Raw genomic sequence first — 11,679 nt, 5'->3', positions numbered from 1 at the left:
ATTGTATCAGGCAGCTAAGTGACTGTCAGTACAACAGTCAACAACAATACAGACTTCCCCAACTTTAATCCTAAATCAGATAATAGACATTTGATCAACTGTAACTAGCACTGCAAGTAAAAATGTAAATTCATCTCAGTATGAAAAAAGAGAAGAAGGTTGATGTATTTACCTGTGAGGAATCCTTTTCAGCTGATCTGAATCCAGCACAAATCATACTACCTTTTATGACCTTTTCATTATAATATGTCACACAGTAATGCCTGCTCACGACAGCTACATTAACTTCATACATGGTGTTAGGATATGTGGTGTCATCAAGCATGCCCCATCCAGCAACATTACACACTTGTCCTGGTTCTGCATTAGAACTGGAAAAGGGAAGTTTAATTATCTTCACATATTTATTCAAAGTCGCCTTTTTATCCAACTGCAAGTGAAAGGGAGAAAATGTTAGTCCTGTTCAAGTACTTAGAGATACACATTGTATAACAGAAATGAATTCTAGTATCCAGGACTGCAGATGAAAATATTTTAGTAAGCTAGCAGTTATGACTGATATTTGCAGTATTTTAGTTTATGCTCAGAGAGTTCTGGTTTATCTCTCTCTCTCTCTCTCTCTCACACACACACACACACACACACACACACACACACACACACACACACACACACACACACACACACACACACACACTCCCTCTCTCCCTCCCTCCCTCCCTCTCTTTCATTCCATCCAATCCAGGCCCCATTCCCACTTCAGGAATGGGTAGAAATAATCAAGGTTTCCCTCTCATACTTCCAGGGTCTAAGGTTGCACTTGTATTTATTTTATTTGTTCAGTAGGTAGATGTGTTGGAATGCCAAAGCCCCTTTTATGCCATGACATTGTAAAAAAATAAAATAATAATCAAATACGAGAAACATACAAACAGTAACGTGTAGAAATGGAAACAGAACGGAACCATATCATCATTCAGCTGCAGTACAAGCATATACATTTTATTTTCTTTTTTTCTGTTTGCTTGCTGGCAAAATATATTCTTTAAAAGAACCTTTCCAGTCATGAACAAGGTCAAAACTTACAAAATGCCAACAAACATCAATAAAGCTGATAGAAAAGTAATTAACAGAAATGCATTGTTTGTAGTAAATTAATTTACAGATTTCAGAATACACATTTTCATTTAATATGACAAAGAAAATATCTGTAATTGTTGAATCTTAAATAATCTTCAGAAAGACAATACTTGCCATCAAGACACGAGACAAGTCTGTTAAAATGCCATGACATATAATAGGTATGCTGTCTCCTTGACTTAAATAACAAAGAACGTTTGACATAGGAAGTTTTAGTTATGTGTGCATTGCATTTACATTCTGCATCTTTTGGTAAGTGAGTTTTTATGGCTTTAGCAAAATTGGAGAACATTGCCATATTTGTTATCTCAGCTGGCAAGGAACATAATGGCGTGGACTTGAAAGATTTGTAATGCTTTTGTGCAGATTTTTATGGAGCAGAGTGGAATGGGAAATTTCATTAGAGATATAGTAGCTGACCTTAGGGTTTCAGTAATGTTATAAGGACCTTCTGATAGGCTGACCAAGTCTTTGGTATGGTGGCATGAAATGTAAAGCACCATATTGTCAGGATACAATGCTTTTCCAAGGAAACGCAGTGATGTCATCTTTTAGGAGAGTTCCACTTAAATCTGTTTTCTTTATGTAATCCAATCAGAGCTTCTGGATGTTGACTGAAATGACAGCAGCAATAACAGATTTAGTGAATTTAAGACTAGGAATAACAGTACCTTTTTCAATAATACATCTGACCTGTGCTGACACCATTTTGGATGTGTTATGATAAAGTTTAATAAACTGAAATTCTTAGATCTTGATTTAAAAATATCAGAGTGAATTCTAGCCACAGTGCCAGTATCTCCCTTATTAGGGGATTGAGCAGAGCAATTTAAAGTAATTTTGCACACCTTTTGGGGTTTCAGAAATAATTTTTCTGAAGCTTATGCCCAAGTGTTCCTGCTTGAATGTTGCATGTAGTGGCTAATCAGATGAACAAGCCATCTATGCAAACTAATAGAGTTATCTGTCAAAGGCACAAGTAAATGACATTAATAAATACTGTACAATGTAGTGGTCTAAATACCAAATGCTCTGATAGCCCATACATGGCAAATAATGAACAGGGATTCTCCAGTAGCTATTCTGAATGTTCCAATTGACAGACAGTTTTTAAATCTGTGCAGGCTGGCTCGGACTATAGCATATAGGCCCAGTTCCTCCATTAGCATTTACTAACAGACTGAATCAAATGTCTTTGTCAGAGCTATAAAAGCTGCAAATGTAGGTTTACTTTCATTTTTTTCAGTTCAAAATGTGGGTGGCAAGGATGCACATTCCTGTAGCAGTGGTAGTGCCTTTGGAAAATTATTTCAGCATTTTACAAAGAAGAATGTGGGTGTTTAATTTATAACTGTAACAAAACATTCTAATACTAAAACAGTTAAGACAAGGGAGTAGACTATATCATTATACTTTATTATGTGGACATGCCTTTGGAAGTGGGGTTGCAGTGGATTATTTCTGAAGTTCAGGTAAGAACTCAGTAGATACGGACTTGCTAATAAAGTGAGCTCTAGAGATGCAGATAAAGATGCCACAGACTCTGATGAATTTTGGTTATAGCCTGCAGTGCTATAATTAGGAATTACTTTTAAATACTGTTTTACATGTAAATAAAAACAACTAGCTCCAATCCAGTACTGGAATGTAAAAAAAAAAAAAAAAAAAACAAAATAACAAAACAACCAGTTAGCACTCAAAAAATGGAAGTTTAATAAAAATCCACTTTAAAAAACACACATGGTTAAGTGCTTTCGTCAGTAAGAATTAGAACCATGAATAAAAACTGAGGACGTGACCTATAAAAATGCATAGATTGGCACTCCTTCATAATAGGACCGATTAGTTTGGTGAAATAAACACCAGTTGGATGGAAAATGCTAATACAATATGAACAGAGAACCTATTGGTTTTCTGTTCATATTTTATTAGCATTTTCCATCTGATTGGAGTCTATTTCACCAAACTAATTGGTCCTATTATAGGGGAGTATGTCAATCTATGTATTTTTATAGGTCACATCCTCAGCTTTGTTCCTGGTTCTGATGATGTCTTGTTGATGAAAACGTTTAACCATGAGTGTTTTTTAATGTGGAGTTTTATTAAACTTCTGTTTTTTGAGTGCTGTTTTTTATTTTATTATACTGTTTCATATGTTCTAATTGATTGGAATAAATAAGAAGTTGGACAAATATTTTTTTTTCTCTGTGGGTTGTGAATGCATCAGCCAAGCAACGTATATCCAATACATGTAGGGAGCAGTGTCTAGCATATGTTTCAACCATAGATGAGGGACTAGTGAAAGAGTCTCCATATTTCCCATTTAAGGCATAAGATAGTGTTTGACACATTCTTTATCTTTATTTCTTCATTGCTTGGGTAGATGTTCAAAAGATGTAAATCACTTTATCATCTGGGAAATTAAATCAGAAAGTACTAGTGGCATGGGTTCTGAAGTAATCAGTAAATATGCTTGGCCCTAGAAGCAAATGCTTTATATGTTGTAGAATATGTCATGCATTTGGGAGAATGGTATGTGACCTCTGCCCATCATACATGCATGACGAGGACCACATCCAGCAAAGACATAAACAAGCCTATAATAGAAATCAAATTAGCTACCTCCTCTAGGTGGTCTCAATATCCTGTAGCTCCACTTTACCTCAGATATATCAGACACCAAATTCTAGTGCCCGACTGAGACAAACATCCCTTCCATGAGCCTACCATTTTCTGTTCTTTGCAAAAGAGGTGTATGGAGGTCAGTAAACACTAACTAATATATGTCCAAGGGGCATACCTCTCAACCTCTTATAGTAAGAAATCTGAACAAAGCCATATATAATGGGGGGACAAAGGCCCCAAACTAGGGACATTTTTTATATATTGCTATTGCAAACTTGGTTGATAGCATATCAGGTGTTCCATTTGCATGGATTTTCTGAAGATTATGAAGTCTGAAACTCAGATGACTGTCATTATTTTCTGTCTTTAATCTTTCATGACTTGCCAATGATTTGCCAGAAAACAATTTTATGAAAAATGGACCAAAGATAATCGGCAAAAATCTGGACATTCTGCAAAATGTGTACTGTTGAGAGGTATACTGAGGGTCTAAAAATCCTTTAACTTCAACAAACCTCAGTCTTGTTGGTTGCATACTTGGGCACCTACAATAAAGCTTAGTTTATAATTGTAAGAAATCAGATTTCCTCTTCCTAGAGCCCTCTGTAGAAGAATTTCCAAACTTCAAAATATTCTGATGCTGAGTTTCTTACATTGGTTGAAACAATTACAAAAGCAAACAAAAGATCTCATTCAAATGATTACTGTATCAGAAATTCAGAAAACTCAAAATGCTATTTTTTCAAACCCTCCGAGCTTCAGCTCTGTGACTTCAAGACAATAACTACATAAAATCTTATTTTAGACTCCTTAATGATATGTTTATATGTTGGACAATTAGTATTGATGATTTTGAGGATTTTTTTTCTTTCACTTATATTGGGCAGCCTACTACTATTTTGAAATTTACTTACAATTTACCTAGAGAAGTAATTTGTGGATGGCAATATTTACAAGGAATTGGTGACAATGTTCTGAGTAACACACAAGGACTTGTCCCCATTTTGATTTTAAGAAAGATAGTAATATCAAGAGTGTTTTAAAATGTAATGTCAATCCCTCAGCTGCTAAGCAAGTTGGCACTTTAAGATGTAGAGCTTTCAGTCGATATAAATTTGTGGGTCGGAATTCAATGCTTAATATCACTACAAACATAGCCTGTACCCAAAAGGGCATTTTACTGGTAATCCTTCAGGTGTTGTCTATGTAACAGAGTGCATTTCTTGCCTAGATTTATACACAGGGAAAACTGTTCACCCATTTAGGAAAAGGGTTTATGAACACACAAAAACTACTGTGAAAAAAAGATATTAACAGTTTCAGTAGACATGTTCATCATATCGATGTTTTAAGAAGTTTATTTCTGCAGTTTTAGAACAAGTTGATCTTAATGAAAAATATGGTCCTATTAATAGTAGGTTAGAGGTTTGTGAACTCATCTGGCAGCATAGTCAGAAAACTTCCTGGTTTAAATGATGATTTATCAATCTATAATTAAGAAGGTATTCATTCATAATTGTAATATTATTATGGGAAATCAAGAATTTCAAATCATAGAGGAAAAGCAGAAATTTGCTTTTAAGAAGACGTCATCTATGCATTATTTTTGGAACATGCCACTAGCTTCTTCCCATTGCCAGTAAGTAATAAATCACATGGAACGTATAAATATGATGAATGTAGCATACGTAGATTAATTTTTGAAGGCCCTTTTGCCACTATTAATAGTTGTGATAAAACTGTTGGTATAAAGTCTCATTACACTTGTAAGTCCAAAGGAATTATTATATTATTTCCCCTGTGATCCAAGAAAGCCAAAATGCATATCTATAGGAACTAGAATCACTCAGTATTAAATCAATATCATTTCCTAGGTGATCTAAACTATCTAAGTATAGACTAGGAAACCTGCACCACCACCAGTCCACAAGTACAGAGATTCCTGGAATTTGCCAATGACATTGCCCTAAAACAATTACTCAGAGTACCCACTGGGGGAACATCTTTGATCTTGTCTTTACTAATATGGGATCATCTTGCACCATCCCTTGTTAGGTCTGACCATAAAACCATCTCCTTCTAAATAAAACTAAAACCAGCAATCCCTTCCAACCAAGGTACCATTAGGATTTTTTCCAAGACAAACCACCTACCTCTAGTCGATACATTAGCAAGCTTCAAATCCCCACCAAACCCAGTTAACTCCACTGACTATCTAGAAATGTAAACCACAACATTATACTAGCATGTAAATAGTTGTGTAGCTGCATCTGTACCTTATAGGAACAACCACCAAACCACAGAAAGAATCTTATATACTGGAAATATAATATCAACAAGATTTACAATAAAAGGAAAATAATTTTGACCAAAAGTAAGAAGAGTAATTCCCAGAATAATGGAGCCTTCATCATTGAAATAAACTACAAACAACTCAGAAGATTAATAAAATCCAACAAAGCAAAGTCTGAAGCTAAAATAGCTACCCAATCCAAAGACAATCAGAGGGTCTTTTATACTTATATTCATAATCTGAGAAGCGCAACCCAGAAATACACTGAGCTAATTGTGAATGTTGTGACCTACACTTAGGATGAAAATAAAGTAAACCTTTTGGCTGTAACTTTACCCCTCTCTCCCTCCATCTGTCCCACAGGATACACCTGAAACTGGTCGCCGCCAACTGTCACACAAGACCAAGTCCTAAAAGTGTTGTCAAAGCATCAGTGGGTCTTGACAATATCTCTGGATGTACCATATGATGTTTCAGATGATGCATGATCTTGCCAGCCTCTAACAACACTGTTCAACAGCCTCTGTACAGTTTTTGCACCAAATGATTGGAGAACAGATACAGTCATTATGTTGCATAAGGGAGGACCTCCTACAGAACCAGGCAATTACAGACCCATACATTTGATAAGCCTCATATGCAAAGGTATGGAAAGATTTATCAAGGAAGTAATCAATAAGGACATAGAGAACCTCCAAACGCTGGACCAATCTCAGTTTGGGTTCCTCAAGCCCAGGTCCTACTTATTCAACCTGCTGTACTTTTTTGAAAAAGCCACCAAAGCAAAGGATGAAAGTGAAATGGTACACACTGCATACTTTGTCTTGTCAATAAAATTTTGACACAGTTCCTCAGTTAGGCATAGTAGAAAAGCTTAATAAACTGGGAATAATCCTTACATCACTGACTGGCTGTGAGATCAAAATAAGACAAGTTACCTCCTCAAAGAGACCAGTCACCAGGGGAGCTCCCCATGGTTCAATGCTGTAAGCTCTCCTGTTTGGAATCTAATTCTCTAAAGCAAAAGCCAATGACAAAGGGCTCTTGCTGACAATGTTTGCAGATGACTGCAAGCTAGGAGTAGTCACTGAATCCCTAAATGACTTAACCATCCTGCTGGAAGGTTTATCCCAAACAAATAACTGGTACAAGAATCATGAACTGAAACTAAATGCCAAGAAAGGCATTATCATATCTATTAGGAAGTTATCTAGCCCAGGGAACTACACCACAGACAAATAAAGCCCTGAGAACTGAACCATTTGTTTGGGATTGGGAATGTATGTGGACAGTGATCTAACTTTAAGAAAGTCTGATATTGCAAAGCTCATAAACAAAGGTATTGTGTCGCGATCTAGGGATGTCAATGTCCCCTTTATTCAGCCCTCATCAGGCCAGTCATTGAGTATAATGTCCTCTTTAGCATGTATCTGTCCAGACCCAGAGTGTCAACAGCAATACTTTACTAAAAGGACAGAAGGACTAAGCAATATTTCCTACATACACCAATTCAAAGCCCAGTCATTATACTCGGCATCCAGTAGACTGCTAAGAGGTGATCTGTATCTGACATACAAGGAATCCCCTGACCCATTACTGATGGATTTGCTACACATCAGCAAGTCAAATGGAATCATAAATACTCACTCCTGCAAGGATCTAAACCTCTTCTGCAACATCAACACAGTGGTTTGGAAGGAGATGTATATCTTGCAGAGGATATCACAGCTTTGGAACAGACTAACCATTCATGTAAAACAGAGTTTATCCTGGTCCTCATTCAAATGCAACTTGGATTAATGGATGGGTAATAGGAGGTTTATACCAGGACTGCCCCTTGTACTACCAGTAGAAAGTGGCAACTCCTGCATGCGTTATCGCATGCATGGGTCTCCTCAAATTAAATATGGTATGATCCCAGTCTGAGTAGGCGTGATACATAATTATCAACCATGGGATGGACAAGTCCAATCTAACACTAAATGAGGGTAGGTTAATGTAAGCAGCAATTTTGTAAAATTGACTATGCTTAAAATGGCCCACAAGGGTAGCAATATATATATATAAAATGAAAAAGTATAAATAATGCCTTTTTCAGACATTGCAGGCACTGTAACAATTTTAGAAAGTTTTATTTTTATGTTTTAGATTACCAGTTGAAAGATTTTAAGGAAAATAATTTTTTGAATCAATTAAAAATAAGGGTTGCTAGATGACAGTTGTATTTGCATGCTAACATACAAGCAGGGCTAAATGCAGTTGTAAATATTAAATGTTTTTTTAGAGCAGAGAAAGTAAGACCTATGTTGAAGGTATAATATATTGGGTAGTATATATATATATATATATATATATATATAGATATATATATATATATATATATATATATATATATATATATATATATATATATATATATATATATATATATATTTTTTTTTTTTTCGAAAGACGTGTAGAATGGGCGTGCCTTCGTTGAAGGTTGGCCGTTGAGCTGGCACCTCAGCACCCGTAAAAAATCTACTGCCAATCATTAGCGGACCGGAGTTCCGCTGTGGCGACCCCTAACCGGGAAAAGCTATAAGAAGAACAACAACATTGTATATATAAAAACTGTAGTAACATTTTTTGTCATAAGATTATCATGTGATTTTCTAATGATTGCTTTTTATGATTGTGTACTCTGATGAAGTCTAAATTACTTTCAGATGAAATGTTATTTAAGTTTCTCATCTTCATTCAAGTGTTGTGTTTAGTTCCCTTTGTTTACATTTGATCAATCATTCTGTTTTTATATCAGTCTTCACTATGTTAAAAAAATAAATCATACTAAATTGTAAAGTTGCTTTCGTGCATTAAATTAATGAGCATGTATGTAATTTACTGTATGTAAGTTAAAATGTATATTATTTAATGTGGTTTAGGGGGTTAACTTAAATGTTTGTGTGTGTGTGTGTGTGTGTGTGTGTGTGTGTGTGTGTGTGTGTGTGTGAGCATAGATTTTTTTTGTATTATATTTGTATTTAAATGCTCATATCTTATTTTGATCACATGATGTCATGATGATAAGAAGAACAAATAGGGGGCTTGCTTTTGATGTTATTCTGAAGAAATACTTTTACAGTTATTGGGCAAAACTGCTGACTTTGAATTTTTGAAAAGTTTTTCCTCTGTATCCCAGTGACATGTTTTTTGTTTTGTTATTTTGTTGTTTGAGTAACATGTTCCTCTGGTTTTGCACTTAATTTGTTTTGTTTTGTGGGTTTTGGGAATTGATGTGGCCTAATGGTTACAAAACTCAGTAGCTTTGAAACTCTATGATTCCTATGAACAAAAAAAATCTAGTGACATTTCCATATAAGCAAAAATATTTATAGAACAAAATTCCAATTTGTGTCAGTTTACAGTTTATAATATAAAACACACAGTTCAAAGATAAAAGTGTACCTATGTACAATAAGCAAATACCTTTAGCTAAAAATCTGTACCATACCTCTCAACCTTTTAGAGCAAGAAGTCTGGACAAAGCCATAAATAATGGGGTTAGATACCATACCTCTCAACCTCTTAGAGCAAGAGGTCTGGACAAAGCTATAAATAATGGGGTGAGAAAAGGTCCCAAAATAGGCAGACTTTTTAAATACTGCTCATATAAAGTTAGAAAGTTGATAGAATAACAGATTTTGCATTAGCATGTTTTTTCTGAAGGGTAGGAAGTCTGAAACTCGATTATCTGTCATTATTTTCTTACTTCAGCTCTCAATGATTTGCCATAAAAACCAAGAATTTGTGTGAAACAGATCAAAAATATGAGGCAAAAATCTGGACATTCTGCAAAAATCTGTACATTTGAGAGGTGTGAGCTGTACACATGACCTAGTCATTAAGCAACATTTCTAGAGCATGAAGTAAACCATTCTTCAGCAAACAGTGTGGTAGTCCAAGAAATGAGAAGCCACAGACTTCATGTACGATGCCTTATGTGTCTTATCAACTTTCTTACATTAAAACTGGCCCCAAAGTAACTTCCTCGACAGGTGTAAGTAACAGGGCAAGAGAAGAGTAAAAAGGCCTGTGCAATCATAACGCTAATTGTAATAAGTCTAAGTCACTGAAAAGGTTACAGAAAACATCATCAAGATGCATAATATAGATATACATATACATATACAGACACATGCATGTATACATATAGATATTAATTACTTCTTCAGAACATGGAGCTCAGACAGCTTCATGAAGCCGAAAGGCATGTGTCAGGAACACTGTGCCAAGATCATGGAGGTCTCCCACACTGCAAGATTTCAAGATCCCACAGTAATCATAGCTACTTCCCTTGTTCCAGTTTAAGGCTTCACTGAAGCATTACCTTACTTCACTGTGTATTCATAGTACTCCAGTTTACACTGTGTGGCCATCCCTCAGTTTCTAAACCAAGTTGCAACACATATAGTGAATGCAGCAACTCTTTAGGCTGGACTAGTTTGGATTCCCTTCAATACACAAACAAAGAAGTATTGTTGCTGTACGTTCCAGGTAGGAGACATATAACAAGCCTGCCTACTGGAACATTCTTTACCCATAACATGCCTGATCACCCTGCTTAAACAGAGAAGTTCACTGAGTTACTGTTATCACAGGCCTGTCACATACAGGCACGTCTGCTTACATTAATGCAATTTGTTGAGTGACCTACATTGTTTATTTTGGCATGGCTGCCTCACCCTCTGCAGGTATAAACATGAGTTCTGATCACAGACTTTACCAGGACCCAGCTCTAATGTGTCTGACCATTCAGCTGCCCAACCCTCTTATTTCTTTTGAGGATTCAAGCCCTCTGAATACTTTAACTCTTAGTCTTAGATAACTGGGATCAGGCTCCACTCCACCAATCATATGGACACTACTGCCTTCAAAATTGTCCTCACTTTACATTAGCATAATTTAGCCTCTATCTACTCTAGTTATATTGAAAATGGTCTTCTTGTACTTACCAGGCTTCATTCACTTTAGTTCATTGTGAAGCCATCACTCAGAGATCAGAATCACGATCTGCGAGTTCTGATGCTGACCTGCTTAACTTTACTGTAACTATAACAATATCAAAGGTACTAGTGGCATCTGTACCACAGGTTATTCCTGCACTACCTAACCCAGACAGTAACACTTGCTTACTAGTATACATACTAGCAGCATCTGTATCAATTTACAGGTTAGTCCTGCACTACTTAACCCAGACAGTAACACTTGCTCACTAGTATACATACTAGCAGCATCTGTATCACTTTACTTAGCAGGTTAGTCCTGCACTACTTAACCCAGACAGTAACACTTGCTCACTAGTATACAGACCCAGAGTAACAGGAATACTTCAAATCCTCTGTGAGGTCCAATGTTGTCAGTTTTAACATTTATTGGATGTTATCAGAGAATGGAAGGCTGGATGGATTGATCGATAAACTGATGGATCAATAGATGGTTGGATGGATTGGAGAAAAGTACAAATTCTTTAAAGCTAAACACCAGGTACTGTGCCATGTCTGGCCCATTAGTCCAGTATACCAGCTACTAATGATATGATGACATTAAATTCAAATTTTAAGTTGTTGACATCCTCATCC

The 11,679-nt window shown here is 35.9% G+C and overlaps 2 protein-coding genes across 3 annotated transcripts in view; both read right to left on the bottom strand.

Annotated features, from left to right (window-relative positions):
• Positions 1–11,679, bottom strand: part of LOC122787190 (mast cell protease 1A-like) — a gene marked incomplete in the record, with an annotated part of 834,391 nt that overhangs the window by 499,506 nt on the left and 323,206 nt on the right.
• LOC122787188 (mast cell protease 1A-like) overlaps positions 1–11,679 on the bottom strand; it is a 142,410-nt gene that overhangs the window by 53,082 nt on the left and 77,649 nt on the right. For both annotated transcript variants that reach the window (XM_044053776.1, XM_044053775.1), the window contains one exon: positions 173–430. In XM_044053776.1, coding sequence (XP_043909711.1) covers positions 173–430 — 258 coding nt within the window. The remainder of the gene's footprint in view (positions 1–172; positions 431–11,679) is intronic.

This window comes from Protopterus annectens, chromosome 13.part0, assembly GCF_019279795.1.
Source record: "Protopterus annectens isolate FY-2018-M chromosome 13.part0, PAN1.0, whole genome shotgun sequence".
Lineage (NCBI taxonomy): Eukaryota > Metazoa > Chordata > Ceratodontiformes > Protopteridae > Protopterus > Protopterus annectens.
This window is presented reverse-complemented; position numbering and strand designations above follow the sequence as displayed.